This window comes from Podarcis melisellensis (genome assembly GCF_964234715.1).
Source record: "Podarcis melisellensis genome assembly, chromosome: 10".
NCBI classification, from domain to species: Eukaryota; Metazoa; Chordata; class Lepidosauria; order Squamata; family Lacertidae; genus Podarcis; species Podarcis melisellensis.
Genome location: NC_138542.1, coordinates 43,848,956 through 43,875,281, shown reverse-complemented (window position 1 = coordinate 43,875,281; position 26,326 = coordinate 43,848,956). Strand labels below are relative to the sequence as shown.

The window sequence follows — 26,326 nt, the reverse complement described above, 5'->3', positions numbered from 1 at the left end:
ATGATGATGATGATGATGATGATGATGATGATAATTATAATAATAATTTATTATTTGTACCCCGCCCATCTGGCTGGGTTTCCCCAGCCACTCTGGGCGGCTTCCATAGAAACCAAAAATACACTAAAATATCACAGATTAAAAACTTCCCGGAATGGGGCTGCCTTAAGATGTCTTCTGAATGTCAGGTAGTTATTTATCGCTTTGACATCTGATGGGAGGGCATTCCACAGGGCGGGCGCCACTACCGAGAAGGCCCTCTGCCTGGTTACCTGTAACTTTGCTTCTCGCAATGAGGGAACCGCCAGAAGGCCCTCGGTGCTGGACCTCAGTGTCCGGGCAGAACGATGGGGGTGGAGATGCTCCTTCAGGTATACTGAGCCGAGGCCGTTTAGGGCTTTAAAGGTCAACACCAGCACTTTGAATTGTGCTCGGAAACGTACTGGGAGCCAATGTAGGTCTTTCAAGACCGGTGTTATGTGGTCTCGGCGGCCGCCCCCAGTCACCAGTCTAGCTGCTGCATTCTGGATTAGTTGTAGTTTCTGAGTCACCTTCAAAGGTAGCCCCACGTAGAGCGCATTGCAGTAGTCCAAGCGGGAGATAACTAGAGCATGCACCACTCTGGCGAGACAGTCCGCGGGCAGTAGGGTCTCAGCCTGCGTACCAGATGGAGCTGGTAGACAGCTGCCCTGGATACAGAATTGACCTGCGCCTCCATGGACAGCTGTGAGTCCAAAATGACTCCCAGGCTGCGCACCTGGTCCTTCACAAGCTCAGTTACCCTATTCAGGACCAGGCAGTCCAGGGAGTGTGACTGACTGCTTTGCTTATCCTCTTTTCACATTGGTGCACTAAGAGTGGCTTCACATGTTTCCTCCACAGAGAGATTTACGTGCTTCAGATATTGGTAGCATTTGGTAAAATGATGTATATTTCTGGTGTGCATATTTGTGCTGAGAAGACTGGTGACCAAATTTAGCACTAACATTTTGCATCCGTATTTTATCTCCTGACATTATTCCCATAAATACATCTGTATAAAAAACCTCTTGCCAGAATTTATCACCAACAGAAAATTTATTGAATGGCAGACACCCAGATACCTGCCTTTGAATTATTACAATGAAGTTACATGGAAAACATCACTCAAAGTGAACTCTTCAATTCAGGATACAACTTGTAGAATTGGGGTGCTGCTTCAGATGTAACAATGAGGGCTTATGTGATCCCTTATCTCTGCCAGCATGGAGAACTTTGGAGTTTGGATGCTTTAGTTGAGCTTCCTGCTTTGCATTGGGTTAGACTAGATGATCCTCAGGATCCCTTCAAACTCTACAATTCTATGATTCTATAAGTCTTCAATTTTTATGCAGTGAAGGGATGATGTAGCCTAGCAACAAGGTCAATGCAGAGCCTATGTAGTAACTTGGTTGCAGGAAGCTGCTCTGATCAGAGATTCAATACAGTCAGAGAAGAGGTTGTGTAGTTCTGAATCACTAAACAGTCTAGTTAACGCAGAGATTGCATAAATTTGAATTCTGCATGGAGGTTCAGTCAAGCTACTGAACCTACTATGTGCACTTTACTGCATGTGACAAAATGTGATGGAAGATTTCTTTGCTAATTAGATCCCTGCTATGATTTTAGCCATTTTAGAAGAACAACCTTCTTTAAACTTGCTATTTTTAGCTTCTTTTTATGTTCTTTTAATCTCAGAGTTCCTTGCTAATTATTTCTTTTCTTATTCCCAACTCAGTGATATCACTGACTACAATTTACAGTGACAACTATTAAAATATTGGTGCCAAGCACAAGTCATATTTGAGAACACCAGTGCACCAACATTTGCGTGGCAAGTTTCCGCCCCCCACAGGAAGGAGAAATAATGACATAGGACACCAAGTATTAAGGTTAAATGGGCAAATTAGGCCACAACTATATTGATTTCAGGAATGAGAGGTATTGGCTTAGGCATTGGTCCTATCGACTAACCGGCCCCAGCACGACTGCATGAAGACCGGCATGGGTTAACACCAGAAGGGGGAGTCTGCTGAGGCACGTCAACTAGGAGCTCCCCCCGGGTCACCGCTCGGGGGCGTGCCTTAGGCCCACACCCCCATAGGTTTCGGACAGGGCCACACACACCCCGGAATCCTTTAACGGACTACCCTTAGCTTTTGGGGGGAGGTGATGGCGTTCCCCCCCCCCATCCTCTTAAACCCTTCTTACCAATGCCTAACCGCCAATGCCGAGGAGTTGTGATGAGTTGCTATGAGGTAGGTGAAAAACCGATTGGTTGAAATCGCCAATTGGAAAAAAAATTCCTACCAGGCCCCTTGTGGCAACCGACCGAAGCCCATAGCAATGTCAGGAGCCTACCTAAAGGGAGGGAGGGTGGGAAAATCAGCTGGCTGGCGCGGCGAAAAGAGGGCGAGCCCCGGCCGCGCCGGCCCTAAATAGGGCAGGCCACGCCCCCCAGCCACCCGATTGGCTGGCTGGGTGGGCGATGCAGCCAGGATTCCCTCAGTCTCGCGGGGGCTGAAGCCAGCCCCCGCGCATGTGGGATGGGCGTGAAGCCCGCCACCCCATCTCCTCCCCAGGATCGGAAGTGGCTTACTCAGGAAGCACTTTGGTAATATGTTTCACCGTTAACAGGGAAGAAGTGAAAGTCTCAGAGTTTGCTTTGAGTTCCTGGCTTTGATTTCTTACTTAGGATCTGGTAAAGGTATATCTGAGAGGATGATTCAGAATCTGCATTTCTGAGGGAAATAGTGACAAAAGTTGATGCTATATTTAAAGCACATGGCTTCCCTCAAAGACTCATGGAAACTGTAGTTTTGTGGGTGCTGGGAATGATAGCTCTGTGAGAGGTAAACTATAGTTTCCAGGGAAGCCATGCACTTTAGATGTGCTTTAAATGTATTGTGTGGAGATGCCCTAAGTAAACTCAGCCAGCTTGGGACTCATGAGGTCTCAAATCAGGATTCTGCCTAACATTGGCTTCTTGAGGAAATCGTCTGGAAAATTTCTTAGAATACACCTCTGCATGGGGTTTCTTCCAGGGATCAGATTTAGACAGTCACCCACATATATCTTGATTAGGGATTGTGTGGCATTCTTGCAGATTCAATTTCCAATTTGGATACCTTCTGACCAATTTTTACTTTTAATTCTGGGAAAATGGTGTGTGTGTGTGTGTGTGTGTGTGTGTGTGTGTGTGAGAGAGAGAGAGAGAGAGAGAGAGAGAGAGAGAGAGAATATGAATGTGGGTTATGTATGAGGGTATGGCCCTTCCCGCTGCTGACGCATGGACTCTGGATGGTTAGCAATGAGGGAGTGTGGACCTTGGAGTCAGAAAGCTTCCTCCCTCCTGAATTATAGAATCATAGAACAGGAAGGGACTTCAAAGGTAATCCAGTCTAGCTTCCTTGATAGGTTACAATGGAGGTCCAGGCATCACCATCATCATCATGCCACTTTTCATTCAGTGAATACCAAAGCAATTCACAACAGTAATAACTGCAAGAGACAATAATAGAAAAATCTGAACAGAGGAGAGGTGCAAAGAGCTTTCCTCTGTGACTGAATGTGGTGGTGACTAATGCAGGTGCCCTTCTACCTCTTGACTGGAGGCCCCGGGGGGGGGGGGGGAGATGCCTAAGTAATTTTGTGGTCCTTTCGCTTTTTCTGCTCTTTTAGATGTGGCAGCCATTTTTTTATTGTGCCACACTCCATGGCAGCCTTTTTGGGACACACCCACGGAACATCCTCAAAATTCTAGATATGGCCACTGCCCCCCCAAGGTTGGCACCCTCTGCAGTAATCCATACTACATAGTTAATGTGTGTTGAAAACAATACAGGGGGTAACACTTTGAAACTGCAGGGGTTATGCAAGGTCAGGGGAAATAAGGGAAACCAGGTTTGATTTTTTTTAAAAAATGCAGTGTTTTCTTACAGCCTTGAGGTGCTATAGCAGGCATGGGAACCTATGACACTCCAGATGCTGTTGGACTACAATTCCCATTGTCTCTGACAATCCAAGATCCTGGCTGGGGCTAATGAAAGTTAAGAGTCAACAAGGCCTGAAGTAGCACAGGTTCTCCACCCCTGCAATGCATTACATCATGAAACTAGTTTAAAACTCCTACAAGATAAATGAACACTGAATTTGGGAAGTGTTTTCTAATCCAGACAGGAAACAAGCATCAGTGATAATAGATAGCACACTATCAACATCATTATGTAGAACATAAAAAGTGGAGTGACAGTTTAGTTGAAATTCGTTGTCAGAGATTCATGATGAGGACATGGTGGATCCTATCCATCTCAAATTCCTGTCAGAAGGAATATATCAAAAGGGGGTATTGTGGACACACGATGGCTTCTAGTTCACTGAGCAATGTGGTTGCATATCTTGGGACATTCAGCACACTGGAGGCAACATGAGTTACGCATGTCAACATTTGGAAGATGAAATATTCCTCCTTCATATAGACTTTTGTATAGACAGGCTCGACTCCAAGTTTTTTTGGGCCCTTGGCTGCAAGGAAATTGGTGGGTCCCCTTCCCCTTGGCCATTTAGTGCCACCCGTAGCTACAGCAATTCCCATTTAAGCTCACAAAAGGGCAAAAATGTATGAGAACTTACTAAGCTAAATTACAGATGAAGGGAGTTTCTGCCTGTTTTGTTTACTGGCTCTTGTGTGTTTCAGAGCTTTGTGATAGGTAGAGAAGCAACAGGTGCAGCATTTGAGTGTGTGATGCATCAGTATAGAAGGAAAACATCCCTCACTGGATTTCTTGGTGCCTGCATCTGTTTTGTGTGCAGACAGTGCCAGGTTTGCTCCTCAGCTCCCTCAGGTAGGGCTGGGAAAGACTCTGAAACCCTGGGGAGCTACAACCATCGTAGATAATACTGAGCTAGATGGACCATTGGTCTGACTCGTATAAGGCAGCTTTGTAAATTCCTAATAACAACAAACTTCTCATTAGAAGACAATAATGAAAAAAATGAGGGGCAGATCAAGTGGCAAACAAACAAAAGTAAAAGAAAGCTTCTTTTCTTCTCACAAAGACAGTAGCCTTTCGATTGAACCCCTAAACTTATTTATTTACCAGAGAGTACATTTTACAGAACACATTGGGACCTTCTCCTGCATGAATGTATTTGGGGTTGGGTTGTAGGATTGATTGAGATGTAAGTAACATGCTACAGTTGGGCAGGAGTGGCATCTATCAGGCAGGTGAGTGAGCAAAAGAAAATAACTCCAGATATCTTATCCAGAATGACTTTCATTAACTCACATTAAACAGGACTTTAGTGAGGGATTTATAGAGACTTAATAATAATAACCAAAATGGTTGATGAAATATTAACCAACTGTTTTTTCATAGGTCTGGGGGATAACCAAACTTCAAATTTCTAGGGTGTTTGGAAAACAATTGAATTGGGAGCTCTGGCACTCTGATAATTGCACAAAGCCTGGGTTTGTTTGTTTTTTGTATTTTGAAAAGCTGTATTTTCAAAACTTATCATAGCCACATTCCTTCCCTGCAATCATATTGTTGCCAATTTTGTTGTTTTATTTAGATATTGCTGATAGCACTATGAACATCAGAAATCAATAATATTATATTTAGCTGTTGAAATCAAATATTGCCTATCATGTTCCTTCCAGGAGTTTGAATAAGCCCCGAGGTTATCTTCACCTAGCAAAACAGGAGTACTGCTTTATGGAAACTCAAAACCACAGCCTTGTGGTTAAGCTTAAGTCAGCACTAATTTAGTCCACAGCAGATATGATAAAACTAGACAAAACTGCAAGATAAACACCTCCTGCACCAAACATTTACCCCTGCTGAATATCCCCCAGATGCAAACTTCCTTGTTAAATTGCCATGTAAAATTCTGTTCACTGTTTAAAGACAAACTTTAAAAAGCGACACTTTCATTTTAAAAAGCTGCTTCCCCTGTGTGTCTAGAAGAGCAGCTATAGCTAAATAATGCTGCATCTATTCTTTTTTGCCTCACGAATAACTTGCCAAAGAATGTAAACTGATTCTGTTTTTTCCAAGACATTGGCTTCAATTATATGAACCGCAAAAGTATCCTTTGTGTATCTGAAGAAGTGAGCAAGCACATGAAAGCCTATACCAAGAACAAACTTAGTTGGTGTCTAAGGTGCTACTGGACAATTTTTTTATATGTTTATTCTTTGCAATGTTACACTTTGATGTTTCTTTAGAACACATTTGTTCTTCCTTTTTAAAGTGAGTTCAGAATAATGATTGATGGTTAAGTTGGCCCAAGACATTTTGCTGCCTGAGGCAAAAAAGATGATCCACACACACCAACTGCATGCAGGTGTGGCTTGCCCAGTGGAGCAGAGCTGCCACAATAGCTTCTGGATAGCAGTATCACTTGCCACACACTGGTAGGGGTGAGGCACCAGCAAGGCTGGGGCTGTGTGGATGCATAGGTGGGAACACTGGATTGGCTCTACCAGTGTGGCTGCACAGCACCAACCTTGCTGCCATCTTGCCCCTTCCCATCCCTGTAAGCAGCAGTGATGCTCCTATTTGGAAGCTATCACTGCAGCATCACCCTGTCAGGTAAATGCATAGAATTATGAACTGTTCCTGATTCCGTGTTCAGAAGCGGACTGGACTAGCAGTGGAATTCTACTTCAATATTGGCATCCTCCACTGCACCTGAGGATAACAGGCCTAAGTGCAGGGGTTGCATGACAAGCCACATGACACACCCAGTTCTGTCTTCCAACAGAGGAGAGAGAAGGGTGTTGAGAAGGAATGGTTGGGTGGTGTTCATTCGTAAGTGCCTTCTCTCTTGTTCTTCATAAATCTGCATGGAAATCTGCATTCTTTGTTACTTATTTCCTCACAGGACACACATCTTTTTACATATCTTTAGATAAAATATACTTTTTATCCTAAAATATATGATTTTGTGTGCACTTTGGCCTAAAGTACACAATTTAATAGGCTTTTTGGTAGTTCTTTGAGCTGAGAACAGGACCAGAATGTTTGGAGGAGTGTGACAACCAAAGGATAACTTTGTTTCAATTTGTACATCTGGTTGCTTTGCTTAAAAAATGCAAATGAAACAGAATTCTTAAGCATTCCTAGTTCAGAACATCCGAGAGTTCCTAAAAACCCACCTTCTACGTATTTCCTATTAGCAAGAGGACATACTTGCTTTCCATTTGAAAGTGTTAAGGTACTCAAACCTGCAATGGGTCCTGAGGCATTCACCCTATGTGTCAGAGGTGAAGAACCTCAGGCCTAGGAGCAATATGTGGTCTTCCAGGCCTATCAGATTCACAGGACTCTCCCTAAGCCACACCCACTCCCTGGTCACATACCCTCTTCACAGGCCACACCCCGCACTGGCCCTGCCCATCCCCTAAAAGCTTCCGTATTTGGGGTCTTCCTGCTGTTTCTGCCATTGAATTGTTTCTGCCTCACCATGCCCAGACTTCCCTCCAGCCTCTAGCTCCCTGGCCTGGCAAAAGTACTATGATGACCTGGTATGCACCAGGCCCTGATAGGCAGCTAAGGCTTTCTGGGGGAGGGGAAGGAAGCCACTTTCCTGCTCTTTCACTAATTTTCCCAGTTCTGCAGCAGCAGAGTCACAAATTCTTTTCACAGCCCGCCCTTTTCCTGGCCCTTTAAGGCTTATTGCATTTGCAGGTATTACAGGCTCAAAATGAATTGGTCCAAATCACTAGTTATTAGGGGCAGAAATGAGGCTATTCTTCAGGGGGGGGGTGTTTTCTGATAGAATAATTTCTGTGAAAAAATAAGGCATATTCTTCAGTCTCTTCCTTCACTCCTCTAGGCCCCATGGGTACGTGAGTGGCAGCTAGTTCCCTTCAGTGTTACAAACACAAAACCTGCAGACCAGGGATGAATATTTATGTGTGTTCCTGTCAAGTCTGCAGCCAAAGATCTCAGGGTTTGTGTATCCTATGGATCTTTGCATTTAATTTTTAAGATTTCTCTGCACTGGACTGCAGAGCTGGATACGGTGCCTGGAGGATAGGAGTGGTTGCAAGTTGCAGAGGTACAATTGCCATTGATTGAACAATTAGCAATTCTTTAAAAAGATGCTGGAGCTCATATCTTCAAGATTTGGATTCTACAGCCCTAGGAACACGAGCTGGCTCAGTGTATTGGCAAACATGTTGTTGTTTAGTCGTTTAGTCGTGTCCGACTCTTCGTGACCCCATGGACTAGAGCACACCAGGCGCTCCAGTTTTCCACTTCCTCACGCAGTTTGGTCAGACTCATGTTTGTAGCTTCGAGAACACTGTCCAACCATCTCGTCCTCTGTCGTCCCCTTCTCCTTGTGCCCTCAATCTTTCCCAACATCAGGGTCTTTTCCAAGGAGTCTTCTCTTCTCATGAGGTGGCCAAAGTATTGGAGCCTCAGCTTCATGATCTGTCCTTCCAGTGAGCACTCAGGGCTGATTTCTTTAAGAATGAATGTGTTTGATCTTCTTGCAGTCCATGGGACTCTCAAGAGTCTCCTCCAGCACCATAATTCAAAAGCATCAATTCTTCGGCGATCAGCCTTCTTTATGGTCCAGCTCTCACTTCCATACATCACTACTGGGAAAACCATGGCTTTAACTATACGGACCTTTGTGGGCAAGGTGACGTCTCTGCTTTTTAAGATGCTGTCTAGGTTTGCCATTGCCTTTCTCCCAAGGAGCAGGCGTCTTTTAATTTCATGACTGCTGTCACCATCTGCAGTGATCATGGAGCCCAAGAAAGTAAAATCTCTCACTGCCTCCATTTCTTCCCCTTCTATTTGCCAGGAGGTGATGGGCCCAGTGGCCATGATCTTCGTTTTTTTGATGTTGAGCTTCAGACCATATTTTGCGCTCTCCTCTTTCACCCTCATTAAAAGGTTATTTAATTCCTCTTCACTTTCTGCCATCAAGGTTGTGTCATCTGCATAACCTTGGCAAACATACATGTAGCCCATTGTTGGTTATTCCTAGGGTAGCTTGGGCTGAGTGCTGGGATCATGGATTTAGCCTGCACTTTATATATGGCAATAAAATGTGGCATGATACTTTGCAACACATGTGATCCCACACCCCTTCCCACACCTACCTACCCACTACTGTGCAGAGTAAAGCACATCTAAGTACTATTGATTTGGAATGACTTACAGGTACAAAGCCTTCTTTGCCTTTCTAAAAGGTTTTTATTTTGTCCCTTTGCAATGTATTCTTGTGTTCTGTGCAATGTACCTTATCAGGCTTATCATGTCTAAGTTTTTTTAATGTCCTGTATTCCAGTAAATGTTTTTCCCCCCCATCCACCTATTAGCAGCACAGAAACGCTCGTGCCATCCTCAGTATTCCTTAATGCACATTTCTGCACAGTACTGGTGGGGATTTTACCTGTTCTGCCAGCAGAAGGTATTGGTATTACCACAGAAAAATGTACCACCCCTGTTGGTAAGGATCACAGCTATTTTCAATGAGCTCTAGGTTTTGAACTATATGTACACATTGGCAGTCTGATGTTTTTTACAGTAGGAAGTGATGTTGTATACTTAGGGATGCCATACATCTGGATTTCCCCAGACATATATGGAATACTTTTCTGTCCAGATTTTCACTGTTTGAAATATGGCAACCCTAGTATAGTTTTCATGTAACTGCTGTTTCCATGTAAGATAAGTTTACTGTGTGTGCACCGCATAGGCCCATAGTTTAGATGGTTACAAGCAAAGGCGTCGCAAGGTGGGTGTGTTGGGTGTGGTCCGCCCCGGCTGCCATCTCTGAGGGGGTGACAAAATGCTGTGCGGCACTCAGCGTCTGTGAGAGACAGCGTGGCTTTTGCGTGCACAGGCTTCCCACTGCCAAAACGTTCCCCAGAAAAGCTCAACAAATCTGGCTCTCCCCAAAAGAGTCAGACCATTATTGCAGGCTGGTTATAAATGGGGGAGAGGTTACAAGATATTTTCCACACCTGGTAACACCTGACCTTGCTACGCCAATGGTTACAAGTTTGTGGGGTTCCTGGACTCCCCTCCTAACTTTGGGATGCCAGACACTGAATGAGAGACAGACTTTGGTCATCTTTCATCATATGGTGCTCTGTACAAAGCCAAAATTTGGTGACCCAAAATGGATCTTCTCAATTATGGATCTTCTCAATTTTGTGCTGTTTCGTCTTGGCACCCTTTATGGGGGAACCACCTGCACCTCCCTGAATCCAGCGCTGATTGAATTTAGCATGTTGAAATACAAGCCAGGGGCCAGCCTGGTGATAGCATACTAATGATGAGTCATTAGCTGGGACAAAGGGAGTGGCTCAGTGCCAGAGAGCAAATGGGAGGGGCCTCTTTCTCAACTCAGAATTATTTATGAAGACAAACCGTTTCTGAAGTAGAGTTTTAGAGTTGGAAGGAGAGCAGTTGTATTCAGGACAAGAGTTTTTGCCTGATGTAAGCAAGAGGAAAGATAGTTGCATTTTGTGAGCTGGAAAAAGCGGGTGTCAGAGCAATGTGGGCTGACTGTCTGACCCTCTCAGTGTGTAATGCTGAAAGCCCCTCCATCATAGCTCAGGTGGTATATATTTGTCAATAAACCATATTATCATAAAGACACCACATTCTCCACAATGCCTCATTGCTAAAGGAAACACAAACCCCGGGTAAGTGCCTGACCCCTGGAATCTCACACTGCTCAGAGATGTGGTGTGATATTTTTGCTACAATATCAATATCAGGTTTGACTGTTAAGCAACTTTCACTGTCTCCTTCATTGTGCCCGTTATTAGATTGGCAAAAGTAGCTACTAAGCCACACAAAATGCCCTCTGCAGCAGAGAGGTGGGAATTTTCCATTTACTTGAAAGCCCCTGGCATAATTTCCACCTCTTAATTCTGATTTTGGGCCCTTGGCTTACATCTCGGCTCACTTTTCCCACCACTATTTCTCTGTGTATGGATTTTAAGGAGTTTTCGTAATTGTCAGTGCTAAAGTTTACTGCTCATAAAACCCCAGAAAGCATTGATTGTGACTTGGGTAAACCAAGTAGCATATAAAATCTTACAGCAGTTCAGCCTGAAAAGAGTTTTATGAGGGATGAATTTACCAGGAGCAGCAAGGGGCCTGCAAGATGGCTGCCATCCCATTTTCTACCCCTTTCTGCCAAAATAAAATAAGAGGAGTGAGAGTGAGATGTTCTCTGTACTGTAGCCATCAGTTAAACTTTGCTGCCTTTAGATATGGTCTGTTCAATACATTGTGGAATGAGGAGCATCACTTCAAATGAAGGGAGATGCCAGCGGTCCTAGAAAAGATCTGGAAGCATCTTCGAAACAAATAGCTTTGTGAATCTGCTACAGAAAAAAGTAACCTAGTGTCTTGCGGTACCTGAAAGATTAAAAGGTGTATTATGGCATAAGTCTTAATGGACTAGAATTCACTTTGTCAGATGCATGAAGTGTTATATTCAGTTGTGTGGCCACACATGCACATGTGGGTGGAGGTTATAGATGGAGCCATATTCCCATGAGTTGCAAAAAGTGCGGTCTGTAAAAATTCTGTGTGAAGCTTAAGATAAGCTAAGTGACCATTCATAACACAAGTAATTGGGGATAACACAATCACCCTAGCTTTGCTATGTTAATTAACACCTGTTGTAAGCCTGGAAGGTAGAAATTACTGTCTCATAGCCAAAACAGACAATAATTGCATGGATTACAAATTTTTGAAAAATTGCCACCCAGCATGGAAGGAGGGTGTGTGTTTTATTGGAACCACAATGCACAAAGAGGGGACAATTAACTATTTCCTCCCCAATCACAGAACACCAACATTAAACTGCAATCAGCATTGGAAGCAAGCTCCATTAGTGCCAATGGGAAACTTTTTGTAATACTAATTGTGGTGGAGGGCCATTTTTGTCAGACTCATGGGTGGGGAAGGATTAAAACTTTGCCGTCCCAATGAAAATGATTAAATTCCATACAAGTATTGTTGGGATATCTGAGAAATGATCCTCTAGGTAATTTCTGTTCCCATTTTCCATTTCAATCCTCTCTGGTTTAGTTTCATTCCTCATTTCATTGTCAGCTCCTTCTAATCTTGTCAATTTTGTATCTATTTTTCCTCTAATACTTCTATTTTTATTGAATGACTTTTGTTTGCTCTGTAATCATCTGCTTAAGAATGCCCACAGTAAGCAAGGACCCTGAAGATCTTGTTCTTTCTTCCAGTTCTTCCATAAGATCAGGAAAAAAATGCATTACATTAGAACATACAATAATTTGAAATACTAAAACAGATTAAATTTCACATAGACGATGGGCCTTGTGGTATGTTCTGGGTAGGAACTAGGACAATGTAGAGATATGAGAGGTGTTCAGCATTTTTTCAGTATACAGTGGTGATTATGTATATGACCATTACCGGACACAGTATTTGCCCAAAGTGAACCTGGTGCATGGAATGCTCTTGTCTGATCTCGATGGTGGGGTCAAAACTTATTGAAGTGGAATTTCTCAAGGGTCTTCTGACTGTGGGTCTAGATAATGATGTCCTCAATGAAGAGGAGGGTACAGAAGCTTGAAGAAGTGTTGTTCTGAATCAGCCACAGAGCATATTATTAAACAATGTGAATACTCACAGCAGTGCTTTTGACTGGATGATGTATGGAAACTGTTCAACATATCAAATTAAGACGGGGATTAGAATCCCCTTTACTCAAAATCCATTATGTGAAGAAAGTGAAGGCAGCAGAGGGAATTAACGCAGACATACTTATTCTGCAGGGGGCTTGTGGATATGGAAAATACTTCCCAGAAGTATTTGTAAACTTCTGTCTTCCCCTTTAGGAAAATGTGCAAAACATTCTTAAGAAATCATTATCTTGCATTAACATTTTTGATTCATGAACTTATAACTTGAAGCTCTTGCAATAGATCATACTATTTCTTTGAGAAATTATTTCCATAAAATGCTATAATGTTTAGTAGGAAGACGAGTCACTGTATTTTTTCAATTCCACTTCAATGGCAGGCAATTTTAAATTTACATAAATTAAAATGGATGATACATGTGGATCTCACTGATTTAGATTGTAGACCAGATGTAGACAACCTCTGGAGTTCCAGAGGTTGCTGAAGTTCAACTCCAATCATTCCTGGTAACCAGCTCTTATTGTTGGGAGTTGAAGTTCAGCAACATTGGGGGGGGGGGGGGAGTTTCCAACACCTGTTTCAGACCATGCCAGCTGAATGTTCAGAGAATCATTAGGACCAAGTAGGCTTTCAGATGATGTTGTTAGTTTTAGTTCCAGTGTAATTATGGTGTCCCTTCTGTATCAGCTGTATTTTTCTATATTCTTTATTTATTATTACCTTTGGGTCCCAGAAGAGAACGGCAAGTAAAATCTCGGTCATGATCATGAGTGGAAGGGAGTTTGTATATACTAAAGACTCATGAGGTTGTATGTAATATATTGTACTTCTGTTTACAAACATTCATTGCACCCCCCACTGCACACACAATGAGACCCCAACAAGTATGAGATAGGCCATTCAGTTTTGGGGAAGAGTTTTGCCCCCTTACTGTACCAATATCCTCAAATGCAGCAGTTTACTTTCCTCCCTAGGAAAAAAATGGCAGCAATCAATTTATATAGGAGAAAGTAAAAAGGTGAACTAATGGATATTGTTGTGCATGTCTAAACTTGCTTCCTGAGACTGGTAACGCCAGTGGACTCAGCCAATGGGAATCGTGAGCATTCTACATAGAATCATAGAATTGTGGAGTTGGAAAGGACCCTGAGGATTATTTCAGTCCAACTCTCGGCAATGCGGGAATATATAGCTGTTCCATATGGGGACCAAACCTGCAACCTTGGCATTATCATATTCTCTAAGCAACTGAGCTATCCAGGATGTCTAAGCCTACTTATACTTGCATAGCTGCATTTCTTCATCTGCATACCACTATTATAAGTTAGAATGTTCTTTTGTGTGTAGATTTTTTTAAAATGGCTAGTCATTCCGTCTGCCATCTCAGGATTGGCAATCACATTTGAAGATAATTTCAACAGTGTAGTAGAAAATATTTTTCTATTTAGGGAAAAATTTTGCTCTGTGTCAGCTTTAAAACAAATATTACAGTTGAAATACATTGTATGTGGTTGCAAATGCAGCAGGTGATTTCACTGTTTCCCCTGCTTTGGTTTTGATAGTGGAATCGCTGTACCACTTTTTAATTCAGCCTCTTGTCTCTTTGGCAGTAGAAAGTGTTACAGTGAAAATATCAAATAAAGCTACTGCATCGTGCATGGCTCTCCTTCATGAACATGTATAGCTTTCTTGGATTACAGTCCTTATGCATGGCATGCTGTGGCCTGGTTGCCAACATGCCATTAAAGCTCTGAAATAACTACCAACTTGATATCCCAGAAAATCTGGTTCTTTCTCAAATAACCACTGAGAAAACAACTTGAGAGCTTTTCTTTCTCTCTTTTTCTCCAGTTCCAAAACCCAAATGCTTTCTCACCACCTTTCCGCTTTGGGACAGTTCCTAATGGCAGTACAGAGAGGAACATTCGCAACAATTATGAACTGATGCACGCCTACATGGTGAAGTTCAACCAAAGATCGGTGGGAGATGCGCTATCCTCATTAAAGACAGGGTGAGATTGCCTTTTCTAAGGTTGCTAATGTAAACCTGTGTGTGTAATTCTCTTGGGATTTTGAAGAACCTTCTCCCTAATATTCCTACTGCTAAAACATTGCATATAATCCATGCACCACAACGTTGTCAAGAACAATTTATCTCATCAATTAGTATTATTTTTTGTTCTTTTTGGTTAGATATGTGCAAGTAATATAACAATGATTCTTCCCCTTCTTGCATCAATGCAGACTTTCTGAAAATCAGATTAGCTGGTGGAAATACTGCCTTAAGCTGCAATGCAATAGTTGTGGCCAGACATCACCTAAAATTCTTTATTATTGAAATAACTATGATATTATCTTAATCCCTAATGTTAATTGCTATATAAAAATATTAGTAAGTTGGGGATCCTAACTACTTTTATATGAGGGCTGCATCTTTTCCACACACATACTATACTTGTGTAAACTCACAGGTAGCCCTATTCCATTGATTCAGCTCGTGTTCTGTATCCGCATATGAACTGGGAGCAGGACTACACTGACTAACCCTGCTCTTGATGACACAGGTGTTTTATGAAGGAGTCTAGATCATCAGTGACAGAATAGCAATTTTATGAGTAAAAACCATTTGTGGAGAATCACAGCACCTCTTTGGGGTCTTCTATGTTCAGTAGCTGTCATTTTTGCATACAACGAATATATTTCCATTATGCCTTTGGCATCTGCACATAAAGCACAAATGTCTGCAAGGAAGAGGCCTTCACATGTCACGCTGGGCCTCAAAGGCTTCCTCCCTGCAGATGGGGATACTAGGGTACAGCTAGTCGGTGCACATTTTATAATGGGAGAGGGTAAAGGCTCCACTTATGCTTTGCTGCAAGGCATGATTCAGGTTGCCTGAATAGAACTTTTAAATTCTTGGGTGCCAGGGAACTATGACTGAATCATTTTGCAAAGGCTCCATACAACTTCTGCACCTATGTAACTGGCTTGCCATGTGACTTAAGTTATTTCTCAACACATTTCTTTTTGGGGGCAGCTGCTGCTGTCCCAGAAACCTTCTGACCCACCTGACAAGCTATGATTTTTCCATTACATTTGATGTTATTAATTCCTATCTCTCCTCTTCCTCCTCTACATTGCCCAGAAATCAGATTATTCTACTGGTGGAGGGAGGACTGCTTATACACAGTTTATTCCCTGGAGAATGCAAATTAAAGTTTTTATTTGTCATGCTAGGCTGCTACTCACCTGATAACCTGGAACAAATAAGGATAATTTCCAGGTGACCAGACAGGGTAGCTTTGGGTCTATTTTTCTTGTTTGAGGGGGAGGGGAAGGGAATATCACTATGCCACCCTTTCTACTCATATAAAGACAAACTACACATTATGTAAATCCATGTGGAAATATTTGAGCAATGAAGACAGGAAATGCTTCATGGTGCAACAGAACAAGGCAGCAATTCTATCTTTGAATGCTTCAAAATGTAGCTGGTGCAAACACACCCTTATTGCTGGGATTAGTAATTTATTTTTCCAATTGGGCACCAATTCTTTTTCTTCTTTCTTTCATTTGAGGTTAGTGGGACACCATAAAGCTAACGTTACTGCCCTCATAGGGAGACATAACTTGATCTTCTAACCACTTGTCATCTTTAAAGATGCCTATGGGATTCTTCCCATAAGCAGGGGTCCTGGCTGAAGCTAATTTGAGTAATTACATTTTGGTTAATGCTATTTTTCCAGCTGCTTGGTTGGGGAAATGGTCTGCTTTGCTTTCTTAATTCACAACAAAGTTACGGTAGAAATGCTGCTGAATTCACAAGCTGAAGAAGAAAGCGTTGTTCAGTCATAAATGAAATGGTTTACATGGGCTGCATAGGCATCTTTAAATCAAAGTTAACTAAATTGTGGCCCTCCAAATGTTGCTAGACTCCCATCATCTCTGACCATTGGCCATACTGTCTGTTTAGATCCATTGGAAGATGCTGCAGATTTGTGTGGTGATGCTACAACCTTCCTTCATCTCAATGTTGATTGTGCCCAAGCAATTGTTCAGCCTGGCTTCCTCTGTGTTTGGTTACCTGAGGTCACATGGGAGTTCTCAACTTCCTTCACCATCACATGATTTAGGTCTGCACAGACTCTTCTCTTTACTTCATTCTCTCTTGTTTCTTGACATCATGCAGGAAGCTGGATGCTTTTATTTATGATGCAGCTGTGCTAAATTACATGGCTGGCAGAGATGAAGGTTGCAAACTGGTGACAATTGGGAGTGGGAAGGTCTTTGCTTCAACGGGCTACGGCATTGCCATCCAGAAGAATTCAGGCTGGAAGCGGCAAGTGGATCTGGCAATCCTACAGCTCTTTGGTGATGGTAAGTGATCTGGATGAGGAACTAGGAGTGCGTCTCCATTGAGTGAAGCTATTATCCCCTACTTACCACTAATGCTAAGACAACAAGAACAACTAGTCAGCAGCAATGCTATCATTTTTTTGTTACTCACCCGTACTATGAACTTCTGGTGTATTGTGGCTATTCTACTTTGTAGCTATTATTTATTTATTAAAAATAAATTTATATGTGGACCCACCACCCCACTGCCCCAGTATAGTTTTCCGGCTAGGTAAATCCAACATAAGTGGAAATGAAATTCGAGGACTGGAGGGTTAGGGAGGATCAGTACTATTTTTCTAGAAAAAGAGGTGCTGGAACTCACCATGAATGCCTCCCTTGTTCTCTTAGAATGGCAATGGCGCCCACCAGAGAGGTGCTGGAACTGAGCTCCAGCGAGTTCCAGCTGAAAAACAAGCCCTGGGGAGCATCTTTCCTTTCTAAATAGTGGCTCATGAGAGGAAACACTGTGCTTAAAACTCACCCACTGTTCACTCTGCTTCCTTCCCACCCATCTTTTCCAGGTGAGATGGAGGAGCTAGAAGCTCTCTGGCTCACTGGCATCTGCCATAATGAGAAGAATGAGGTAATGAGCAGCCAGCTGGACATTGATAACATGGCCGGAGTCTTCTATATGTTGGGAGCAGCCATGGCCCTCAGCCTCATCACCTTCATCTGTGAACATCTCTTTTATTGGCAATTCCGCCACTGCTTCATGGGCGTTTGCTCTGGCAAACCTGGCGTTGTCTTCTCCATCAGCAGGGTGAGTACTTTCAGCCTCAAGGAAAGAAAGCCACCATCACAACTGTTCCCTCCATCCAAGCCAACTCAGGCCTGTGGCTTTATTATTCAGCAATTTTATCTACTATGCTTCTAGACCTCAAACTAGCCTTTCTCATTACTTCCCCTTGTGCCTATGGCTGTCATTTCTGGCCTCTATGTAAGAGGCATTTGGCCTCTAGGAAAAGAAAATGGAACTTTGAAAGGTTGGGAGAATCTAAATTCTTGGGACAGTGGCCTCAGCCACTTCTTCAACAAGGTGTGAAAAGGTTTTCTGTAATTCTTGGTAATTTATCTGAAAGAACAAGAGCATCCTTGCCAGGCAGCAGGTGGAAGCCACCTGTTTCAAGCAGCACTATAAGAGGTCCTTGGATGAAGCAGGACCTGGTCTCTGAATGGTACAGCAATACTTTCTCAAGTGTTGGTTCAGGGGTTGGAGAGTGGCCACTATTTCAGCTTTGCTTCAGAGTAAATGTCTTGGAGAAGCATAATGAAAGACTCAAAACAAGAAGGGGGGTTTCTTTGGAGCAGAACATTGTGTAGAACTCTGACTTTTAGGTAACTCCCCCCTCCCATGTTTCTGAGTAGATTTTACTGACAGAAACAAAGGACTCTTAGATCAGAAACTTTCTCTCTAGCAAATAATTTCTGTATGAATTTCCTTGAATTCCAAAATTCTTTCCCTTTCATTATTTCAAATATTATCATTTATTTAGTAGATTTTTAAAATCTCCCTTCAGCAGTAACAATCTCATGGCAGCATACAATAGCTACACAACAAATTGTCTGTCTGCCTCTCTCTCTCTCTCTCTCTCTCTCTCTCTCTCTCTCTCTCTCTCTCTCTCTCAAACACACAATTATATTACTACATTAAAAACATTAAAACAGCAGCTATCATTAGATCAGAGCCTGAAAAATCCAATTATTTCCAAATGCTTGCAGAAAGAGATGAGTTTTCAAAGTAGCAAAAACTAAACAATTAAAGCACAAGCAGAACTTCCTGAGGGGTGGCATTCCATAGCCAGGGCACCACCAGTAAGAAGGCCCTGCTTATCACTCCAATTCGTGAGCTGTGAAAAATATACAAGTTCATTTCTCTGTCCAGTTAGAGATTATGAACTGCACAAGGCTGCATTGACAGATCCCAGCTAATATTATTACATTGTGTGATGCTGCACTAAGGAATCAGATGCTCCTGCATAAGCTGCCTTTTACTTAATAAACTAATCAGTTTGAGTTCCTAGGATTAAAGATGATTTGGAGTTGACAGTGTAAATGTTCATTGTTAAAATGTGGATTTTTTCATCATTACTTTCTTTGCTTAACAGACTAGGCTCTTAATTGTAAAACTCTGATCCATTTTTAGGATGCTTTTAAAATGCGGAATTCTTTGACCAAAAGAGTCAATCTCAGACAAAGTATTAAGACAGCATAATTCTGGTTGGGAAAATCTATTTTGTACAACTTCCTAATTTATACAATTCTTTATCAGGACTAGGGAGAAAGAGTTGGAACTCATACAGCAATTGTGGGTCAGAGTCTGTAATCAAGATGAATAACAATGACTAGAGGCTATGCAGAGGGTCAGGAAACTGTGCCAAGTGAACCAATATGTTGTACCTCTAAAAGTCATGTCCTGACAGCCTCAAATTTCTGACTGGTTATATGTTTCCTCAGACCCGTTTCCAAAATCTGTAAGCTAAAGAATATTTGCAAAGGAAGGAGTTGGACTCTTTTAGGTATTCTAAGTACGAAGTACCTCCTTGAATCATGCCTAGAAACTAAATGTAAACAAGTGCTGTGGATCAAAGGCTTGTCTAATGGCCTATCTGCAGTAGTTGGAGATTCAGAATAATCTCATGTGCATGATTACAAACTGTCTGAAGTGCTTACCAGGGCATTGGAAAACTGTGATCCAATCCTGCAGCTAGTGCTTAAGGTGTAACCCTTAAACAGTACTCCTGACCACAGCACTCTGAGCATCTGATCTGTAAGAAACATCTGCAACCATGTCTAAAAAAACCAAACCACTTCAATAAAGGTCTGAATAAATTTCTAGATTTATTTCAATTTAATAACGAAAGGGCAAGGGATAGAGGGGCAAAGGTGGAGGAAGATTAAAAGTGGAACCATTATGATAGTGTCTAGATTGTCTCATCTCCCAATGATATCCCACTGAGGATCCTATTTAGCAAAGGACAAGGTTCTTTGTCTCAGTCCTCCAAGCTCTGTATCTCCCCTGCTGGAATGCTCCTCTGCTAACCTCCCTTTGCTTTCCCCCATTGCAGGGTATTTACAGCTGCATCCACGGAGTGGCTATCGAGGACCGCCATTCTTCCATGAACTCCCCCACTGCCACCATGAACAATACCCATTCCAACATTTTGCGCCTGCTCCGAACAGCAAAGAACATGGCAAACCTTTCAGGTGTCAATGGCTCACCACAAAGTGCCCTGGATTTTATCCGTCGCGAATCCTCTGTCTACGATATCTCTGAGCACCGCCGTAGCTTCACTCATTCCGACTGCAAGTCTTATAACAACCCCCCCTGCGAGGAAAACCTCTTCAGTGATTATATTAGTGAGGTGGAAAGGACCTTTGGTAATCTGCAGCTGAAAGAAAGCAATGTTTACCAAGACCATTATCATCATCACCATCGCCCCCATAGCATAGGGAGCGCCAGCTCCATCGATGGACTGTATGACTGTGATAATCCACCCTTCTCCGCACAGCCTCGATCTCTCAGTAAGAAGCCATTAGATATCGGTTTGCCGCCGGCCAAACATGGCCAGTTAGGTGACCTTTATGGCAAGTTGTCTTTCAAGAGTGACCGATACAGCGGTGGAGGGGCACACGACGATTTGATTCGTTCAGATGTCTCGGACATATCGACTCATACCGTGACTTATGGCAACATTGAGGGCAACGCTGCAAAGCGGCGAAAACAGCAGTATAAAGATAGTCTAAAGAAGCGGCCAGCCTCGGCCAAGTCACGGAGAGAGTTTGATGAGATTGAACTGGCCTATCGCCGGCGTCCCCGTTCCCCTGACCACAAGCGCTACTTTAGGGACAAGGAAGGGCTACGGGATTTCTATTTGGACCAGTTCCGGGCTAAGGAGAACTCACCGCACTGGGAACATGTGGATCTGACGGATATTTATAAAGAGCGGGGAGATGACTTCAAGCGTGACACTATAGGGGGAGCAGGGACATGTACTAACAGGACCCACCACAAACACGGGTCGGGGGAGTTTGGAGCAAACAATGAGCACAAGCACAGTGTTGTGAGTGGGGTACCAGCGCCATGGGAGAAAAACCTCACCAATCTCGATTGGGAGGAACGCCCTGGCGCTAACTATTGCCGCAGTTGCCCATCAAAGCTGCATAACTACACTCCGACCGTGGTGGGTCAGAATTCCACCCGCCAGCCATGCATCCGGTGTGAAGCCTGCAAGAAGGCCGGAAACCTCTACGACATCAGTGAGGACAACTCCCTCCAAGAGCTGGATCAGCCATCTGCTCCTGTGCCCGTGGCAACCAGCACCTCCACTACCAAGTATCCTCAGAGCCCTTCCAACTCTGCCTCCAAGGTGCAGAAGAAGAATCGCAACAAGCTACGCCGGCAGCACTCCTACGACACCTTTGTGGATCTGCAGAAGGAAGACGCCGCCCTGGCCCCCCGCAGCGTCAGCCTGAAGGACAAGGGCCGCTTTTTGGAGGGAAGCCCCTATGCCCACATGTTTGAGATGCCAGCCAGCGAGTCCACTTTTGCCAACAACAAGTCCTCAGTGCCCGCCACCAGCCACCACCACCACAACAATCCTGGCATTAGTGGTGGTTATATGCTCAGCAAGTCGCTCTACCCCGACCGGGTCACTCAAAACCCTTTCATCCCCACTTTTGGGGATGACCAGTGCTTGCTCCACGGCAGCAAATCCTATTTCTTCAGGCAGCCTGTGGTGGCAGGAGGGCCCAAGGCCAGGCCAGACTTCCGAGCCATTGTCACCACCAACAAGCCGGTGGTCTCGGCCCTCCATGGGGCTGTGCCAGCCCGTTTCCAGAAGGACATCTGTATAGGGAACCAGTCCAACCCCTGTGTGCCTAACAACAAAAACCCCAGGGCTTTCAATGGCTCCAGCAACGGGCATGTTTATGAGAAACTTTCCAGTATTGAGTCTGATGTCTGAGTGATGGGGAAAAGCATGGGAGGGGATGGTGCTGGAAATGCAACATGTGGGAGGGGCAGGTGGTGGGTTCAGACCTAGTTCCCATTTGCTACTCTTCTGCTACTCTTTTTTTCTTTGTGGAGTATTGGAGTTCTGCTTAGGCAGCGCTGGTGCGAAGTGCCACCTCTTTCTTTCCCCAGATCCCCCATCCCCGATGATCTCTTTTCATTTCTCCACTCACAGTTCCATTCCTGGCCATCACATGTCAGAGCTTAGTAGCTTAGCTTGTGTTTTCACAGTTGGGAAAGGCAAAGGCATGGTTGAGGAGAGGCCAGCATACGAGTGGGAGCAATAGCCACAGAGTTTGGGGTTTTCTCGGCACCAAACTGTGATGGTTAGTACAGATACGAGAAGGTGGCCTGAGGCGGAGAATGGAAGAGATAGAATGGGCATGAAGAAGATACAGGTCTTCTTACATATGTACTTTTAAGCAAAATTGATGGGACGTGAATAGTGTGGGATCAACTTAATGCATTTTATGTTGATTACATGCAAAAAATCATTCAGTTCTTTTGTGAAGACTCTGTGGGTTAAAGGCTGAAATATGGAGTTGCATATATACATATACATATATATATATACTGAAGATAAAAATGTATTGAAATCTTGGTATATTTACCAGGGGGAGGGGAGGTTTGATATGTATGCAGATCTAGCCAGTGGTCCAGTCAACAGTAACCCAGTGAGGTCACTTCTGAGAGATGAATTGGAATGATAAAAGCGAATGCCAGTGAAACTTTCAGCAAAAGTCTTGGGAAAATTCAAATGTTGGGGTCCCAGGGGAGGTTTTGTTGCAGGTTTTGTGCTACTCATGAACAACTTGTTAATTTTGAAATGGTGAAATATCAAATATGGGTTGGTTTATGCACAAGCTTAAATGTGAAAATTAATTGACACGAACCATCATAACAACATGAGTTTTTTATCGCTATGAGATTTAGTAGACGAACCCAGCAGAGCAAACCTTTCCAATGCAAGGGAACATAAAGGGCAGTGAATGAAAAGAAGAGCAGGGTTGGCAACTCAAGCTTCACTGTTGTTCTGATGAATTTAATCTGGCAGGGAGAAGGCTCAGCCATTGCTCCCCCTCTAGCATATCATGCAACACGAGCAAGATGAATAATGGAAAGGCTTTCTCTGCTGATGGTGTATTTCCTCTGAGTAGAAAGTGGAAGAAGGCGGCGGTGGTGGTGGTGGGAATAGGGCCAGCACAACGCAGACATATGTATATGTGTATTTATTGAATATATTCTTATATTTGATAATTATAGTGTTGTGGAAATACACGGCTTGTCTTCCACAGGGCATGAGGAGATGAATCATCAGATCCTACAGATGCTATGGTGACGACTGGAGAGCAGAGTTGGAAAGATGTGGGGAATATTGTTGTGAAGGGGACCGGCAGGTTCAAAAGTGCAAAAGCGGTATCACTTAGCATCTTGAGAGTTGTTCTGGCCCTGTCCCCAGTGCATATGGTACTGATAACAGCAGTTTGGCTACCAAGGAGGAATAACTGTAAATGCAAGTTAAAATGAGACACTTGTTAGAAGCGATATTGTTTCGTTTACAGCAGGAACCCTCAGGTAAGGGCAACAGGTCCATTGTTGCTTCCCAAAAATGTGGCAAAGCACCTCACTTTTTCATGGGTCTGTTGTTCTGCTTTCCTAACTGGAAAGGACTGTGAAAAGTGCTCTTCGGCTATCTTGGGCACATTGCAGTAGAACTGAATGCATGGACAGGCACAGGCCCTGAGCTTTGGAAGCAGCCATTCTTTTCGAGCCACATTTCCTGCAGCTGATTCTCTTCTCGTGTATCTTTCCAACCATACCCTACTTGGCTTTATCTTAATACCTTTCTTGCATTTAAGCCAACTGAAGGCCTTGTTTTTTTGGTAGGCAGAGGCCAGGAGGAAGGGCCTGAACATTTTGTGAAATCGGATTCCCCCACCTCCTCTGGATTTACTAAGCAAGTTATGGAAGGAGGGACGCCCTCTCTATGGTTGAAGGAGTAGAACGCCTTTTGGTTCCTCTCTTCTTTCTCCTGTAAAGAAAATAATGCTTGCTTAGCAGTCTGCAGAACATGGAGTGAACCCTCTGACAAGAGCAGTTGAGAAGGCATTCATTTCATTTGTAAATATGGTTTTCTTTTCTATTACATTTTGTACAAACTAGTGCTTCTCTTCTTGTGAATATTCAGGTTTGGAGAGAAGAGGGATTTTAGGTTGTCCTCCCACCCCTGCAACTTTCAGGCGATGTGTCTGGAAGTTGTTTGATGTGGGCCCAGGCTGTTAAAAATGGGGGAGAAGGAGAGAAAACTGCATGCATTGAATACCTCTATCTACACACCTGCCACCTTTTTTCTTCATGGTTCGAAAATATATTAGATCACCTCTAGCCTTGCTAGCAGGGCTTTCATGTTCTAATGGAAGCACACTATATCTCCCTTGCTTGATTCTAAACTCCATACCATAACCCTTCTCTGGAATCTGGGTCCTGGGCATTGTGCTGTTTTCCCTTGGTGATGAAGCAAACCATCATTTTGAATGTTCAGTTTAGATCATCACCCAACACTACAGGGACTTCTCCAAAGTTAATGTTGGCTTGGAAACCTTGGGACTGGGAAATCAGTTTACTAGTACTTCTTAAGGTTTATTAAGCAGCTGGGTTTGATCCTACTGATTAAGCTTGCCTTTGGCAGCTATGTCAGTATTCCCATCCCTCAGCTGAAACCAAATACAGTTGAGAATGCTACTTCGGAGAAAATTAAACTGAAAAACAAACCAAAAAGATGCTAACTGAACTCTCAGAATGATTCCAGATCTTTGTTTTGGATGACGGTTCACTATGGTTCACATTTTCTTATAACCTTTTTCTCTGACCCTAGCTCAATTTAAACGTTGAATGACATGTTTACATTTATAGTGTTTAGGTTTGATAATATTAAAGTGCTTTACAAATTTTAATTTGTGTGCACAGAGTGTGAAAATTGTCTGCTTAAGGATAACAGGAAATGTTGGAGGACTTTCAACAACAATCCATTTGCAGGTGTCTTGTGTATTGCCTTGACACATGAAATGAGCCTCTGGCTTTCTTTCCCCTTCTCTTTCATTTGAAACATACATTTTTCTTTCTCTTGAAATTTGACCAAGAGGGAAAGGGTTGGTTGGATATCACACACACACACACACACACTTACTTCTTGGAACACTGATTACAATTTTATAATTTAAAATTCCGAGTGTTATTTCACTAAAAATAATCGAGTGAACATAACAGGAAATTTTAGCAGCAGGTGCTGTTTATGCTAGAATGGAGGCTGTGATGTTGGTTACTTAACTTGCCAAAAAAATACATGAGACTTTGTACGAGAGGCCAACAAAAGTGAATGTTTATCAGCTCAGAAACCCAGTTTCTTCTTCCTCTTAGAAAAATGAGGTGTGTTCCTAATATTTCTGTCATTTCATAACATTGATCCCCCCTACCATGAACTAAGGGTGTTTGTTTTGCATGGGTGAGTGGTTCTGTACCTGAACATACATAATGTAACTGGTATGGTGTTTTTTCCAGTCTGGCATATCTTGCCATTAATGTCTTTTGGGAGGATATATTGAAATACTTTCTAAATGCTCATACTTCTGGAGCCATGGCAATATGTATGTAATAAATGTTATGGTATAAAGGAGGAAAAGATGGGGTGGGGTGGGGGAATGGCAGACTTCCCATGCTGTTAGACATTAGTATGGCATGCTGCCGGACCACTTATTCTGGCATTCTTTAATGGAGGTGGTATGTCTGCCAATGTAGCAATACACCATGTTATGTTATGTTATATCCTGCCATAATGTGTGGTGCTCCATTAATTTGGTGAGTGGGGTACTATGCATGACACAAACATATCAAAGAAAATGGGTTGTCCCTGCATCAGCACTAATCTACAGGTTTTTAAAGGTATACTGCCCCTCTCCATCCCCACCCCATACTCCCTTGCACATGTAAATCAACTAGTATCTCTCATACTTGCCAAAATCCAACACAATCCCAATTTGGGCACAGGTATTCCGGCAGTTTCTTACAACCTACTTCCTGCCACTGGGAATTCTTCTTCAAATTCCTTTAATAAAAATCTACATCATTCCTAAATACAGTCATCGTTAGGATAATCAGAGGCTAGTTGCACAGAGGAACTATTTTGTTCCAGGATGTTGTCAAAACAAACATGTATGCCTCATGAGTTTGCT

The 26,326-nt window shown here is 43.1% G+C and overlaps 1 protein-coding gene across 14 annotated transcripts in view; it reads left to right on the top strand.

The window, feature by feature from the left end:
• The window catches only part of GRIN2B (glutamate ionotropic receptor NMDA type subunit 2B), a 284,672-nt gene extending 259,520 nt beyond the window's left edge, over positions 1-25,152 (top strand). For all 14 annotated transcript variants that reach the window (XM_081928536.1, XM_081928547.1, XM_081928548.1 and 11 more), the window contains 4 exons: positions 14,540-14,700; positions 16,878-17,065; positions 17,608-17,846; positions 20,152-25,152. In XM_081928536.1, the coding sequence (XP_081784662.1) occupies positions 14,540-14,700; positions 16,878-17,065; positions 17,608-17,846; positions 20,152-22,050 (2,487 nt within the window). In that variant the 3' untranslated portion in view covers positions 22,051-25,152. The remainder of the gene's footprint in view (positions 1-14,539; positions 14,701-16,877; positions 17,066-17,607; positions 17,847-20,151) is intronic.
• Positions 25,153-26,326: the final 1,174 nt, after the last annotated feature.